The following is a 16721-nucleotide window of genomic DNA, read 5'->3' on the forward strand; positions in this document are numbered from 1 at the left end:
GGGCTCTCTGCCTCCTGCACACAATTGAGTTTGTTGTCCTGGTCTTAGGGTGAAAAGCTAAACTACTAAAGCATCTCATTAATGAGCCTCCCTTTCTCTCTGACAGGAAGCCTAGAGGGGAGGGGAAAAAGTGTCGTAAAGTCTATGGGATGGAGAACAGAGACATGTGGTGCACTGCCTGCCGATGGAAGAAGGCCTGCCAAAGGTTCATCGACTAACGATTGAAATTATGCAGAGGATTTGAGGGGGGGAGGACAACAGCAGAAGCAGATTGCTGCAGCTGCACTGTATCACTTCCCATTTTCCCCTCCACTGATGTGGTTTTGGGAGTTTTGGTTTTTTGGGGTGGTTTTTCTTTGGGATTTTGGTTTTTTTTTTAAGAGCTTTGTATTTCAAAATGAAGCACTTGTAGCCAAGGAGAAGCACTAATTAAAACCTGTGTGGAGCAATAGAGCAAAAAAAAAAAAAAAAAAGGCAAAACAAAGACCACACAAATTCTGTCTCAGTAAGTGTGGAAACCAGAGCAGCTATTAGTGTTCTTCTGTAAAAGAAAGGAAAGTGTTAATTATTTTGCTAACTCTGTGAGCTGCTTGCTCCCTAGGATCATTTTTAACCATTTCAGTCTTTCTGCTGTGAACATCTGTATTTGCTAAACTGAACAATTTTTCTTTTCCTGAAACGAAGATCTCTTTTTGAAAGCTTTCTAATAAACACTTCACAGTTGTATAAGCTACAGTTTTCTCAACAAAAGCTGTACTAAGACTGGAGACTGCTAAATAATTCTCCTGATACAAATGATCATGATTATATTTTTGAAAAGGGCATGTGGGAAAGCATTGGGATTTTCATTTGATTGTTTATAGGAGAAAAGCAAAGCTGATTTTGCCAGAAGGACAAGCAGCACTCCTGGAAGTTTTTTAAAAGAGGCACAGACCAGTGGAGTGGAACAAAGTAATTTAAGTACCAAATTGGATTTTGATCCTCTAGAGGAAGAAAAGCAGCAATGGCAACTCACCAGCAGATACTGTCACGAGAAGTCTGAGGGAAGAAATACAGTGATGCTTGATTGAAACCCACAAGGATATAAGGGGGCTCCAGTAGCTTTTCTTATTACTCTCTCCTTTCTGAGGGGGGATGAACAGTTGGACCAGCACAGCTGTTGCTGCAGGAGGCCTGTGAAGAACTGGTAAATGCAGCCACTAGGATTAACTGTAATATCTAATTCAGGGAAATGATCCAGCCCAGCAGTTCTGCTTTTGCTTCCTTTTCTCTTATTTCAGAGATTGTTGTTAAGATAATGGTTCATTCAGTTTTTCTTTTAAAGTTACTAAGATTTCTTTGATACAAAAAATTGGTAGAAAAAAGAAAATACTCTCTTTACACAACATCATCTCAGAAAAAGTACAACAGCAAAGGAGCAACATATTTGTGGTAAAAGACCATTTCTTAACTCATTTTGATACATGAATTAATGAGTTTCTCTATTTGCAGTACTTGGATTGTTTTGGGTATTTCAGTTTCTCTGTCCATTAGGAAGTATACACTGGAATGTGGCAGGCTGGTGTTCTGTGTCCACTTATATCAAATTACTGTTAATTAATGATTATTTCAATGCAAAAATAAAGGAAGGATTTACTAGGAAATGAATGTATATGGCGAAATTATACTTGCCTGTTAAAGAAAACGAAACACTTAAAAAAATCAAAGGCACAGAAGCAAAACTTTGTCTATTAATAGAGGCTGAAGGGCCACAAATGCCTGTGTTATTTTTTTCAGAACATTTGAACCAATTGAAATTAGACCAAATCTTTTTCTATTTTTTTTAATTGTCTAAGCTGGCTCATTCTCATAAGAGGACTTTTAAGTATCTAACCAGCTTTCTAAAATCTGGTCCAAAGTTCACATGATAGCTTTATTAAGTGTGCAGCACTGCTTGTGTCTGTGTAAAAGCACAAAATAACAATGCAGTTGTTTGGATACACTGTGGATTCCATACGTTAGCAGTGAAAAGAAGAATCCATAATAGGAGTTACTGAAGGTTATCATCTGATTTTCTGTGAACAAGTTAATTGGGCAATCAGGTGCCTAATTTGAGCATGCTATTTCTGCAGTTATTTACAAAATGTGTAATTTACATGCACAAGAGGCAAGATACGCTTGCATGCATGCAGTTACTTGATTTTTTGCCCAACTGTGTTCTCTGAGTCACAAAAAAAAAAAAAAATACTCTGAAATCCATTAAGACCGTGAGATATATACACATATGAGTGTGTATGAGTATTTTTGTATTTGTGTGTGTATATACATGTAAAGCTATATATATTATATAGTTTTATATGTGTATATAAAATCTGAAATTAACAGGGAAGAGAAAGATTGTTTTCTTTACAAATAGGAAAAAAAGACACTAAGGGTTAGTGGACATACTGACCTGTATTATCTTCTTTCCTCTTAGTAAAACATGGATTTTCTTTACAAGTTGTATTTTTTTTCAATTTCCACAGTTAAATACCTCATAGTAATTCACAGACATTTCATCTTCAAACACTGGGCTTGCTGATGGTGTACTTAGATAAAACTTTAAAAATTTGGGATTTTCCCAAGATATTCCTGCAAATTTATTCCCCGCATTTTAAAAGCTCTCCAAGAATATAAAGCATTCCATAATTCAACTGTTGTTGGACTAACAGTTTTTTCCTATATATTTGTTGTTCACCTCCTTTTTGCTTTGGAGGATTTTTTGAAAATAATGTATCAGATTGTATATTGTTTCTATAACGTCATGGCATTGTGAGCAATTTTCCCAAGGGCACTTTATGAATTATTATAATAAGATTATTCTTTAAAAACTTCTGCACAGAAGAATGGTTTTGTTGCCAGACCAGATTGCCCTCTGGTACAAATTGAATATGGATAAAAGACTAAAGCCACAAACCATCAAAACTGGAGGTTTTGATAAACAGAAGGTATTGATAAATCCTGCCAGGACCAAGCTAAATTACCAGTATTTTTACTCAACCTTTAATCAGTGTTTTATATTAAATCAGCTTTGGATCTTACAGCTATGGCATTTAATTCATAGTAGGCACTTGTGGAGGTGCCGTGTGTGAAGCAAGGCCGGCGATAGCGCGACAGCCCAGAGCGTTCTGCAGTCACTCTGTGCTGTGAGCTCTGATCAACTCTTGTTGCACGAGCAGTTCAGCACCTGCCAAGATCCCCTTTGTGACCCCTCACACAGCCAGCAAGAGCAGAAGTGCCAGCTAAGCCTTCCTTCTGCTGGCAGTACTGATCGTTCAGTCTCTTGATTCTGTGTTGCATTAGGCAGTGTCGTTGTCCTCCTGACACCTCATTTATCTGACACTTCTGCACTGACCAGTCCAAAATAGTCAGATTTCTTTGTTCTCCTGAGGAGGAGCTAGCCTGAGTGCTGTGGCATTTATTGTCATCACTACCTGCCAGTTCCAGGTTTTGGTTTCTCTGTGGGAGGTAGGTCATTGTCTCAGACCCCCCCAGAGAAGTCAGAAGGAATGTCTTAAACACATCATGCAGTGTCTGTGTGCTACAGGGAATTGGATGGGGGTTCATCTATGTCAAGAATCAGAACTTGATATAAAAATGTAAGGATCTGTTTTATTGTTAATAGTATTGACATTGGTAACAGAAATTGCCAGCATCAGTATCAGAGTGGAGATCAACCATGCTCATGCCAAATATTTTTATTTAGGAGTTTCATTGTTAAAACAAAACTATTTCCCATTTCCCTATTCACCCCATCCCCCAAAAGATCTGGAAAACGAGATAATTTTAGAAGTGGGAAATTTTAACGGCAATTTTTAATACTGACTGTGCTGCAGCTGCTCCTCTATGAAGCTATTGAACATTAAAACTCAAATCATCTTAGTTGATAAAAGAGTTTCCACACAAAACAATGTGCCTGATTCTCTAGTGCCTTGCACAAACACAACAGGATATACAAGATGCAAAGTGAGTAAAACTTCTATTCCAGTTTGCAAGTTTACACTTTTAACCAATACCAGTCATCACCTAACACATACCTGTTGGCAGGTCAGCCCTGCTTGTGTGAGTAAGCTGAGCAGAATGCCTGTCTGTCAGATAAGTTTTCCCAAATCCTTGGCTTGGTATGAATGTTAGCTATCTAATTATCTACAAGTTCCTTGCAGCCATTGGCTATCTTTATTGCTTCTCCCTTTTTTTTTTCACAATAATGACTAGATAGGCAGCACAACAGGCAGCTTTAGCCAAAAGCTCTTATAGAACCTGCACGATACATTCCAGCACCATGCAATGTCCCAGATGTTCTTGGCAATAATTTCATTTTGTCATTCATTCTGATCCAGTACATTGGGATGGCTCTTATTGCTTGTTGTGGCCTGGGATCAGCTAAAATGGCCCTGTTGAGAATCCAGGACAATCGCTCTAAGTGTCGCACTTCAAAGTGATTTATTTCTTGTGCTGCCTGTAAATGTGTTGGAACATGATCTCGGAAGCAGGACATGGAATTAGAGGCTTGCTAGCCATTTGCAGAGAAGTTGGAAGTTGCCAGTGAGGCTTGCTTCCTTCTATTGATTCAAAGTTAGAGGCATCTGCTGGAGAAAGTTGTGCTGCGCCTTTTCTTAGAAATATTTTGATACAGAAACATTTGTAAAGCCTCATCTTGATCCTCTATTTATATTTTATTCAATCTTCCTGTGAGGTGGTAGCACTGGAACTGAGAGCAGTATGGAGTTTGGGCTTTAATCTGCATTTGTCAGGTTTTTCTAGTACATAACCAGGCAGGTATAAGGTATCATAGTGTAGATTTTTTTCTAATACAAGTTCAGCAGAGATTTATGGCACCTTTGTGAAATACCCAGATGGAAGTCATGGACAGAAATTAAGCTGAGCATTTAAATACACTCTCTGTCTTCTAGATGGGAGCTCCATATGGAGCTGGAAAATCTTGACAGCCAGTGTACACTGCCCACTTGAACTGCTCTTTCCATCTCGGGCTACAGTGCTTTCACATTGACCCTGCTCTCAGTTCTACCCAAATGTGGGATTTAAGGACATGTGTGTCTCCACTTGCAAATTTTTGAGCTTATTCCTTAATACAGAAAGCACTCATCATGTTCTTTGTGCTTCACACAGACCATTTGTAACAGCAATGCAGAAGGACTCTGGGAACAGGGAAATCAGCCTGTTTCAGGTGGCAGCAGCCAGAAGAAAGTACAGGCTGCTCTGGTGTTGGCTCAGCTTCACAGCAAGAATTTGTTCAGCTGATTAAATAGAAGAGAATAGAGAAATTTAGTAACGAGCTGGTGTTTTGCTGGTTTTTGACGCATCTTAACACCTAGAATTTACTCCTTCTGTATTTGAATCTGAATGTGAGATCTCTCATACATCCTTGAGGGAAATTAATTTAGCAATATAAATGCTCTTTCAGCATTAAATCTGGATTCTTTATGTAACTAAAATCTAAAGATGGGTTTGAACTTTATAAAATGTTTGATTGTTGGTATTTACTGCTTGCTAATCCTCTTAGAGATTCAGGTTTGATTCTGGAGTCCTTAACATAATATTTGATACCCAGCATCAATTAATAGATGATTTAATGACAATGGCCAGATAAACAAAAGTTACTAAAATATTTGTAAAAAGCAGTTTCTGGAAGATATGGAAAAAGAAAACAGTTGAAACAGATTTCCTCAGGGAACGTGAGAGGGCTGTGAAAGCAGAATGCAAGTTTGTTTGAATGGAAGATGTCTAAGAAAAATATTTTTTTTTCTATTTTTAGGCAAAATGAAAGGAGCAATATGTCACTACTTGAATTATTAAAATTAGAACGAAGTACTAATTGATGAACATGATCTTACTTAATGCTGTAGCTTAGGAAGTTCCAAATACAAAAAAAAAAAAGTTACATAAAAATACAAAAAATTAGCTTAAATCATAGCCTAATTATAATGTAAATTTATATATTTGTGTAAATCTTTTCAGGTTCTAGTGTAAATATAAGGGCTTCTTGTCTACAAAGTTGCTTGGTCAAAACATGCTTTGTCTGTAATTGAATTACTTCTTACCAAATTATTGCAGCAAGCAAAAAAGCAGTATGTCAGCATGATATCCTGGGGAGTTGTGTACTGCACTTTGCAAAGGGCTAGTTCTATATGAAATTAAAAGAAAACATGTCATCACATATTTTTTGTCATGTCTGCAAAGGTATCAGCTTCAGTAAACCCAAGGTTTTGAATTGGGCTGTCTAGGATTTTTGCAAATTCTCAATTTTGCTTTATTTTAACACAGAAAAATCCTATTTGATCCATAATAATATTTTCCTATCAATTATTTTTCCTGTGTCCAGGCACTCTGTCTTGCAACTTCCCAAATGTGTACAGTGAAGTGAATAAAAATCATCATCTTCAGTATTAGGAGCCACAAATGTAAATAGCATTTACATGGTATCAGAATTTTTAGTATCAGTGTTTAAGTGTAGTAATTAATTCTTAAAGTGATGCCAACAATCTTTCAGGGAAGGGGAGCACATAGTCTGTAAATTAAGAAGTGCAACTGCACAGACATAGAACTGCTGGTATTGCAAGAATAATATGTAGGCTTAGGTTTATCAGAGCACTCGAGTATGTGTTTACCTCCACCTGTGGAGTTTGTTGATGAGACTCCTCGTGCTCCTAAAGTTTGGCACACATTTTTGAGCTCTTCTGAAATCAGGTCTTGGCAAGAGCAGATACTCCTATAGCTTTGTCTGAAATATGCACTTTGTGGGACAATCTACCTTTTCCTGGTTTTATGCAATTTATCTTGTGTTTAGAAGACCAGACAAATTTACAGAATTTTTTTATTATGGCATTTTGTATTGCATAAGGGAAGGTGAAAAAGAGACAAGTTCAGCTGTACATTTCAGCACATGAAAGCATTGGTTAAGTTTGTAAAAGGTGTGTGTTTGACATCAAGCTCAAAGAAACCTACTTGAGCTCACTGAAAAAAAAATACATGATAAGCAAGTCACATTAAATAAATTTCTCATGTTCCATCTGTATTTCCTGTACACTCAACACTCCTCTGGGCAACAGGTGGCATGGGAGCTATGAGTATGCAAGGAAATAAATGAGTTTACCTAAAAACTTTGGGAATACTATGTTTTTAAGCCACAAATTATGTTGCCTATATGTAATTTTTAGTGTTAGAAGAAAATAGACAGTAGCCTTATTAACCAGGTGCAATACTTAAAAAGGGCTAAATTAGGGAAACAAGTGATGTGTTTGTACATCACTGCAAGCATGCGCTCTCTGAAAATGAACTTTTATAGCACGGGGATCTTAATACCTCTCTGAAATTATTATGTTGGTATAATTTTATAACTGCTTATTATACATTATGAAACAGGATTGGGAATTCCTAAAAACCAAAAGGAGGAGGAAGAAATTGTAAATCACATAGACTAGTGGTATGTTGTTTTCCATGACAAAAGTATACTAAAACACCTTTACAAAGCCATACAAATTCTGGATTATTGAAAGAAAAAAACAACCTAATCCCCTTGGTTTCAGAGGTAGTTTAGTCTGAAATTTCCTGTGATTTGTCTGTTGCATTTTCTTAAAGTTTTGTGGGTTTTTTGTATTCTGATGGTGAAAACATTCCTAAATTTACCAGTATTTGGCTTGAATGGTATCATTTTAAAAAAAGCTTTTAAAATTGAGTTCTTCGTGATACTGTGCAGTCTGAATGAGATCATGCAACATGATCTGCTCCAGCTTAAGTAGAGAGTTCATATAAGCAGAAGAATACAGGAAAATACTGCATTGAGCATTCATTGTTCAGTCATGAGAAAGATCTGAACAATCAAACTAAAAGCTGCACTCACATATTTCTTCTCTCCATCTGCACACTGCAGGGTTGATGGAATACAGGCTGCCACGTGTATCTGGCTATCTCACCCCTGTTCAGGGATTTTTTTTTTTTTGCTGATAAATAATGAAATACATATCAAAGAGATCTTCCCATCTCTCTTACTGTTTTTGTCTTGTGCTCTGAGTCCAGAATTAACTGAAAGACAGAAATAATCAGGTCTGTTGAACAGAGACTAGTTTGATTCTTTCCCTGTTTGACAGACTTCTAACAAGGGGCCAAAGTACTAATGCAGAGACATTTGTCAATAGGGGCTTGAGCCAGTCAGACAAGACCTGAAAAAAATTGCTCGCAATTGGATCCCAGCAGGAGGAAACTAGTCTTAAGCAATCAATTACAGAAATTCTGTGGTTGATTTTTGGTGTTTTGGGTCTTTTTTTTGTGAATTCCAAGTCTGGTAAAATGCAGATCACATTGTAAGAAGCTGAGCCCTCAAAACAATACAGGTTTTCTCAGAAGAGTTCAGTTATTCCCATGAATAGCTTCATTGGCCAGGGCTGTTCACACAGGTAATGGTTGTAGAACAAGGGCAGGTGGGTTTTCCTCTGTGTACTTCCCACTGGGATTGGGAGTGTGAAATTGTGAATCTCCCTTTCTGAGGGCTTGAGAATTGTGCATTCAGCTTTGTGAGAGGGATGGATACAGTGGATACCTCTGCACATATGCAGGGCTCTTGGAAGAGTTTCTAGTAATACCAAAGTTGCAGTACTCTGGATGTGTTACCTAGTGACAGATTAAAGAGCTGTTAGGCTGGAGGTATTCAGCCTGTAATCTGTTCTACTGATGCCAGCCCCAGGGAGAAGAAGGTTTCTCAGTATGGGATCCAGGATAGCCAGCCCAATTTGAAAGGGGTCCACACCACCATAGTCCCTGTGCTGTTGGCTCAAGTGCTGCCTTTGCTGTGTCCAGCTAGAGGGAGGTTGCTTATCCACGTGCATTCATTACATGTTCATAGTACAGAACACATTTTTGAAGAGAAAGAATCTCTTTTACAGCTATAGTTTTGAAGTTCCAGAAAGTTGCTGAATGAGTCACAGCATTGTCAGACTTTGAACCAGGCATGGTGGTTTCCCTCCTTCCAGAGCCATGCTGCAGCTCCTGTGGCAGGTCTCACAAAGCCCTGGAACCTCAACCGAGTTTATCCCAAACATTTGCTGGGACCCAGCACTGAGCCCTAAACCAAGTTGGACCCCCAAGTAAAGGAGGCTCTTTCCAGCTCTTTCCCAACTCTTGGACTACCTAAGTTAGTGTTTAATTAGTAGGCCTTTGTAAGGGAACATTGCCCCATCGCTTGCCTCTGGCGTTTCAAATCCACTGCTGCATTTGCAAGGAGCCAGACATTATCTTGCTCAGTCATGGAGTTTGGGAATATTATTTTAGATTTAGACTTCTGCATCCTGCCTCAGGCTGCAGTTCTACAGCAGGTTAAGGTGACATAAGCTTGTGCTGCTATTGAAAAAGCTTTCCCTACGCTCAGCAGAGGCATTTCTAGAGAGAAGTTTCCTGAGTTATGCTGGCTCGAGCCAGTCATGTTAGTGTAGGTCTGTATAAAATGCTAGATAGCTTATGGCCTGCTGGGTCTGTGCCCCTGCTCTTCCATGGGGCAGGCATGGTAATGCTGCCTTTATCCCACCCTGTATTGTCTGGAGCCTCATTAAGGATCTCAACTTGCACATACCCCTACAGCATTAAACTCAGGAGAGCTCCACCTATGGCTGGTGGCATTGATTTTGGTATGAAATTAAATATAGGGGGGAAAAGAGAGGAATTAGATCAATATCTGTACATGCAATGAGTCTTAAGACTTCACTGTGCCATGATTTTGCTAAGCAGATATTGGAGGAATTAAGGGATGTGAAAAACAACCTTAACTGGATCTTGTTCCTCCCTGGAGCCAGTCTGGAATTATTCACAAATAATAAATAATCTTAGGCCCTACGAGGTTCATTAAGGGTCTGGGAAGTCATGACCTCTGCAAATCTCTGGGCTACAGAGAACCAGGGTATACTTCTTACCCAGACATGGTAACAACTAGGAACGATCCTCAGCTGCTTTGCTAGTGCAGATTTTTTGCCTCTTTTTATTACAGCTTCAGTTTAGTAGCGATGAGAATGCTGGGCAAGATGTAAAGGATCATCAGGTAACTTCTTCAAAGAGGACCATCAGCATCAGTTGCACTGTGGGTTTTTTTAACTGTCTGAAAAAGCAGCTCTTGTCACTTGCTATTCATATTGTGTCATATGTCTACTTCTATCATAGAAGGGGGTGAATTTAGCACAGGGTAAGCAGCTGTAGGAAACTAAAAACCCAATTGCCTAGTTTTTATGAGTAGAGGATTTCTAAAACATTCTGCTTGCAGAAGACTGCAGTATTTATATCCACACATGCTTTTTTTCTTGCTTCAGTCACAAAAGTGAAATACCTGCCTGCATACATTGTTCTTCCTTTGTTTCTTATCAAATCTTTTTTCAGATAGTATAAAGTTTAAGGGTTTTTTTAAAAAAACATTTTTTCTGAATGATGATTTTTAGAACCAGAGCATTTCCTCTTTCACTTCAGTGTAAAATTACGGAGCTTTAATTTGTTATGCATCGCACTTTATATATTTTTTTCACTTTTTGGGCCACGTATTTTTGATACACAGAACAGTAAAGATTTTATTAATCTAGTTTTAACTTGAAATTAACCATTAAACTAAGATGTTTTTATACAAATGGAAGTTCCCTAAAATACAGAAAATAATCTGTTTGGGTCAGAGACATTTTTAATGATACATTGAGAAATATTATAGCTTCTGAAATTATTTATCATTTGGTAAATTCAATACATTAAAGGATATCATGGTTTAAAGTGGGATGTGAATGAGAAGACAAAAAGTTCTAGACAGTAGATTTCCTTATATGCAAAGCCTGCATTAGTTTAATTGATAAGGGTTTAAAAAAATAGCCTAATCTAGTTTGAATAAGTGCAAACCTGATTAATAAGCAAGTTTAAAATGCCAGGAGCTCATAGAAATGTGGAAATTCTTTTAAGTAAAGCACCCAGGAGCCGTTTCTCGCCATGCTGTGCAGTGCTGTGCAGTGGGCAGCCTGCAAAGCCCTTGGGCTCTGCAGGCAGAGAACTGTGCTGGTACAAGACAGCAGCAGAAGCTGTAGGAAAGTACAAATTTTCCTGCTTTAAACAGCTGTACTCCCAACTTGCATCATCTTCCCTTTGGTTTTGGTGTTAAGCTTACAGCACTCACAGTATTGCACATAGTTTGTCATAACTTGTAGATACCAGTTTCATCATTTTGAACAAAGAACAGCTACTCTGCCCCAGCACAGAATCCTTTTAATCTTATGGAGCATGCTGCAAAATAAAGACCTTTTTGACTTTTACTTTGTCCAAATCTTTATTCCAAATCACACAAAGAAAAGTGGGGAAAATAAGGCACATGGCAGTAAAGAGGAAAGAGAGAGACAGCGATGCTCATTTCCTTCCCAGGGGGAATCATTGCTGGGCTCCCCTCTCCCAGGCTGAGCATGTGTGTGCATGGACCATGCACAGCTTGGAAGTCATGTAAAATCCATCCTTGCAAAAGCTCTTATTTGGCCACCTCCCAGAGACCCCAGTTCCTTTTCAGAGGGTTCCAAATATTCTGCTCATTTCTACATCCATAAGTAAAAGCTACCTGCTGCTCCAATAGCCTGGGTGTAGTTTCCCATTGGACTGCAAATGTATCACCTTGCCATTTTTAATCAAGCTGCAGTTCTTCCTGCAAAAGATGGGCATGGTCCAGGTATTTGTGCATGCTGCAAAGCTGTTGTGTCCTTCCAGGAACCACCAGGAGTTCCTGGAGCGAGGTGAGCACACTGCCAGTGGTGTGCAAGCCTTGTGCTTAACATCAGTGGTACCTGTGCTGAAGAGATGTCACCTGTCCATCCCACCACAGAAATGAGGGCTGTACAGCATAGCTCAGCTCTTGGAATTATGGGGCAAAGCTTAAGCTTAAAAATTTATGGTAAGCACAGGGTGTCTGAAAACTCAGTCCATGTTGGGCTGAGAACAAGAGCAGTGACAAGCCCTGTCCAAGGTCATGTTTTGTCAGGCAACACAAATAGCAGCTCTGTGGCCCAACTGGTTGCTGTAATTCCATGCATGTTTGAAGGAAGGCTTATAAGAGAAGACTTGCAGGTGCTATTCCGTAGCAGTCTGGTTTGATTCTGCCCTCTGGGGGCAGCCTATGGGCTGGCACAGCACATTTAGATAAAGGGTTTCCACTAACAGTGACTTAGGCATGGCAAAAAACTGTTTCTTGTAAGAAGCAGGTACTTTTCTCATTCTTACAACATTAAAAACACATAACAAAATGCCACCGTACAGAACTTTGTCAAATTCTCACAGTCCCTTGTAGTACCAGCAGCTGGGGAGAACTCAAGAATTCAGAGGACCTTGGCCATAACTCATCAAAAGCTTCTGCAGTCTGTTGCCACTGAAAATCATTTAGTGCTGGATCAAAGCCCTCCATATTTGGGCCCTGCAAAATTCCTCTGAGAATTTTGCTGTTATTTCATTTAAAAAAAAAAAAAAAAAAAAAGTTAAAATCTTTGTGTCAGCATATGAGTCAATTCTGCCTGCTGAATCAAGAGTACTTCCAATGGACTTCAGATATCTTGGGAATTACTCTCAGTACAAGTCAGGACACTCCAAACATTTAAGTTGTCTTTCTTAAATTAAAAACACTTGCAAAAATAGCAATATGCATATTAATGCCTAAAAGTGGATGAAAGTAATTGAGTTAAGGTACTGAGAAGTATCTGCTTGCACCTGAAACTTTAAAGAAAGACTACTGAATTTGTGATTTGTAAACATGAGCTCCTGAGTTTTATCAACACACTAAACCAGCTTTGTACAGAGTAATTTTATAAAAATCGAGAACGTTTGTTTTTTGCTCAAATTGCTCAAGTAGTTCAGGTAATGAATAATTTGTTTCTGATCAATGCATTTTAGAATGAGCAAATCTTATCCTCTTGCACTTCTAATATTGATTGTTTGTATGGAAAAAAAAACTTTACTACTTTTCCATTTCCCAGTGAATCATCAGTTCACTAAGCAATAGGCAGTGTTTCTTGACTTAAGACTGCAAAATATGCTTAGATAATTTTGCTCTCCTCCATATGAATCTGGTTATATGAGATTCTTACCCTTTTCTAGTTTCAGAAATGCTTTTTGCAATTTCCATAGATACAGTTGAATAAAAGTTGCAAGGAAGAATCTTAAGTCAAATGCTAAGTAAAAATACACTACATGAAACAAACATGAAGATAAAGTATCATGAGAAAAGTCAACCTATTGCTGAATTAAATATTTATAGAACACATTGATTAGCAGAGAGTACCGATCTATGTTAAAATTACATTTAGGAACAGACCACTGTGTTTTAGTGTCACAAGTGACAAAGGAATTTTTCTTCAGAAAAAGTGCAAACCAAAAAAATCCATTAAATTAGATCATTTAGACCAAGATTTTCTCAATTTGAGCCCATCCTGCCTGTTACATTACTGTTGTATGTTCAGGAATGCTCAGGACAACAGACATTCTTCATGGGAAGCAGCTAGGTTCCAAAGTGTCAACTAAATAAAAGGAAAATGAGCAAACTCATAGGATTTTCTCAATACTAGCTCAGCTATTGCAAAAAATGGACCAAAAAAAAAAAAAAAAAACCCAAACCAGCAAAAAAGCGCTACTCACTACTGAACTAGAATTTCAGCAGTTTAAAAAAAACATGTTTTGATCTAGTTCACACACCATAGCTAAACCCAGGTTTCTGTTGGTTTGCTTGTTTGTCTTTAGGGGTTTTTACTTCTTAACAACCCTGAAAGCAGGGTCTGTCATTACTGAGATGACCATGGTTGAATAGGAATCTCTTGAAATTTTAAAATACATTATTAGAGAAACAGCAGACTTAAAATGAAAAACTACTTAAAATTATCTCAAAAAAGCAAAAAGAGTTAAATCTCTATTTGGGAAATGCCATTCAGCTCCCATTAACTCCCAAGCTGTGTGTTTAACTGAGACTCTGTAGCTTTGTAAACTCACATTTTTGTTAAAGGCAGATGATGATTAAACTACATAGCAAAGGACCTCCCTTTGGTCTTTGCAAATGAATGTATACATACAAGCTATGCATTTTCCCACAGCTGCATACTGTATCTTGAATCACTTCAACCTTTCCCCGAGCTTAGAAACCCCCAAACTTCAGGAGCTGAAGGTGTTCCCACCTCCTTTGGCAGATATTTGTCTCCTGTCTTGTTTTTGCTCTCCAAAAACCGTGGTGCAGGACAAAGCAATGCTGAGCTGCACAGCCCCAGGAGCAGAGTGCTGGGGGCCTGTGGCCGGGTCAAGGGCCTGGCATGCTCCAGTCTGGGCTCCCAGCGTGGCCAAACCGAGCTGCGGTGGCTGAGCTGCCTCTGCCAGAGCCGCTCAGCATCCCGGCCCCCGGCTCAGCATCCCGGGCGCCGGGCGGGCGAGCGGGGCCGGCAGCTGCTCTGCCGCACGCAGGACACAGCCAGCTGTGCCAACGAGAGCCGCTGCCTTGGGCTTGCAGAGGCCATCCTCCCCTCGGGACAGCCTTTCCAGCCATCCCGGGTTCCTTCTGCCCATCCCTTCCCCACAGTGGCTCCGCAGGGGCTGTTCTCGCTGCCGAGACCTGCTGCCCCAGGTGATGCTGCGCCCAAAGCGCTCAGCCCTTCCTCCTGATCACTGCGGGATTCAGAGCTGGGGTGTGCAAGGGACAGAGGATCAGAGCTCGGGTTTAGTGGAGCTGCTGCTGGAAGGGGGCAGGAAAGCTGGAAAAGGGATGTCTTGTTCTTGTAGCTGGTGTAATTAAATATGGGAAGAAGTTATTACATGCAACATTTCTTACTTAAATTTTGAGTTGTCGCTGTAATATACATCAGCCCAGTCTACTCAATGAAGTGTGTTTCTTATGCTTTATCCTACAGGAAGAAAGACCAAAAAAGTAGAAGTAATAAGAATATCCTTGCTTTAGACTAAAGCAAGCATGGACTTAACAACAAAGATTTTGTTTATATGCAAACTGTTTAGATATTTCATACCAGTACGAAGGCAGTCATAGTCTTATGTATCCAGAGATTTGCATTCATCTAGGTTATGTTAATTAAAACCATTTTTTGTGGTATATATTTGTATTTGAGGGGCCAAGTCTTTAATTTTATATTCTTTACAAGAATTAGTGTGGCAATTACGTTTTTCCATTTACTGAGCTACCTGCCCATGCTATTTGTTCATTTGTATAAAGAATATTTCCAATACTTCAGAGGTTTTTGGGTGGTTGTTTTCAAAGGGAACCTGCCCCAGAGGGTTCCACAGGATTGTCCAGCATGAGTGGGAGGCTCTCTGGAGCAGCAGATCACCCTTACCAGGACATGGCCGGTCACTGCAACAAATACACATGGATTCACTTCCCTGCAATCTGCAACTGCCCTGTGGGCCTGGGGTAGCTCCAGCTGCAGTCCCTCAAATCAAAGCTCTGACTGACCCTGACAGTCCTTTGCTGTCACTTACTATCACAAAGTTAACTTTTTACAACGAGGAAGCGCTTCCAACTCTGGCACTGATGGAAATACTGAATACTTTTAATATATATATATATATATATATATATTTGGAAAGTATTTGAACAGTGTTTTGTCTTTTTTTTATACAACTTTTAGCCAAATAGAAAAATTCTGATTATTACTTCTGTGGATACCTGTCCACCTGTAAATAAACTTATATATTCAGGTACATGAACCTGAAGAAAAAAATAATAAAGACTGTTCAGGGGCTATGCGCTTTGCTAGCTCCTGCTTCCTTTGTACATAAGAGGTAACTGTTTAAATGTTGGGTGGGTTTTTTTTTTTTAATTTACTTGTTCCTCTAAAGAAAGAAGAAGAAAAAAACTTTTGACTTTGTTTTCTCTTTTCTGAGTTAATACAAAGATTTTCTAACTTTTTACTGCAGAAATGGATAAATACCTGGTGCTAAGTGAATGTGAGTCAAACTGGCCATAGCAGACACACCAGTTAGAATGCACTTTTCCTGTGGCACACAATGTATTTTCTCAGAAGGGACCTTCAAAGAACTGTCAGATGTTTACATTTCTTCTTGTTGCCCCAAATAGTTTTGAATATTCAAATAACTTCCAAAAATAAAATCATGGTCCATTACTGATGTGACAAATCCTTACATTTAAGTATCTACAACAGCTTTGTACAAATACCATTTTAGAGATAGTTGAAATATTGGGCTTTCATACTTCGTAATGCTTTGATGTGACAATAAATATGCTGTTGCTATCTAGTCTAACCTCATTGTAGACCTGTAACTCCCTGTTTCTGGTTATGTCATGAATTGCACTGGCTTGAATTCAGCCAAATACCGACTGTTCAGCTGAAATATTCCGACTGTTATGATGTCCACAAAACATTAATTAAATGCACTTGTATCTGACTACCATGGAGTATGTCAAATTATTCATGTAATAAATCCCTTGTGTATAACTTTCGTTAGTTGTTTATGTGAACTTCAGTTCTTTCACAGCCATGAATGCCTGTGCATCAACCAAGGACCAGCTGGAGTCAGTCAGTGATAACCTTTGCATCGACTTTGTTACAACCAGGGCTGGTTTCCTTCCCTTTCATCAGAGGGATGATGTTTACACACTGTGAGCTAAGACACACAGGATAGGGATGTTGAATTCTAAGTTTTGCCGCTGTCAATTTGAAGTTCAGCCTTTAGCTGGTGACTGTGCT

General features: G+C 38.9%; 1 protein-coding gene across 1 annotated transcript in view; it reads left to right on the forward strand.

The window, feature by feature from the left end:
- Positions 1 to 16419, forward strand: part of ZNF704 (zinc finger protein 704) — a 105242-nt gene extending 88823 nt beyond the window's left edge. The window contains exon 9 of the mRNA XM_021550571.2: positions 107 to 16419. Coding sequence (XP_021406246.1) covers positions 107 to 218 — 112 coding nt within the window. The 3' untranslated portion in view covers positions 219 to 16419. The remainder of the gene's footprint in view (positions 1 to 106) is intronic.
- The last annotated feature ends 302 nt before the right edge of the window (positions 16420 to 16721 follow it).

This window comes from Lonchura striata, chromosome 1 (genome assembly GCF_046129695.1).
Source record: "Lonchura striata isolate bLonStr1 chromosome 1, bLonStr1.mat, whole genome shotgun sequence".
Classification (NCBI taxonomy): domain Eukaryota; kingdom Metazoa; phylum Chordata; class Aves; order Passeriformes; family Estrildidae; genus Lonchura; species Lonchura striata.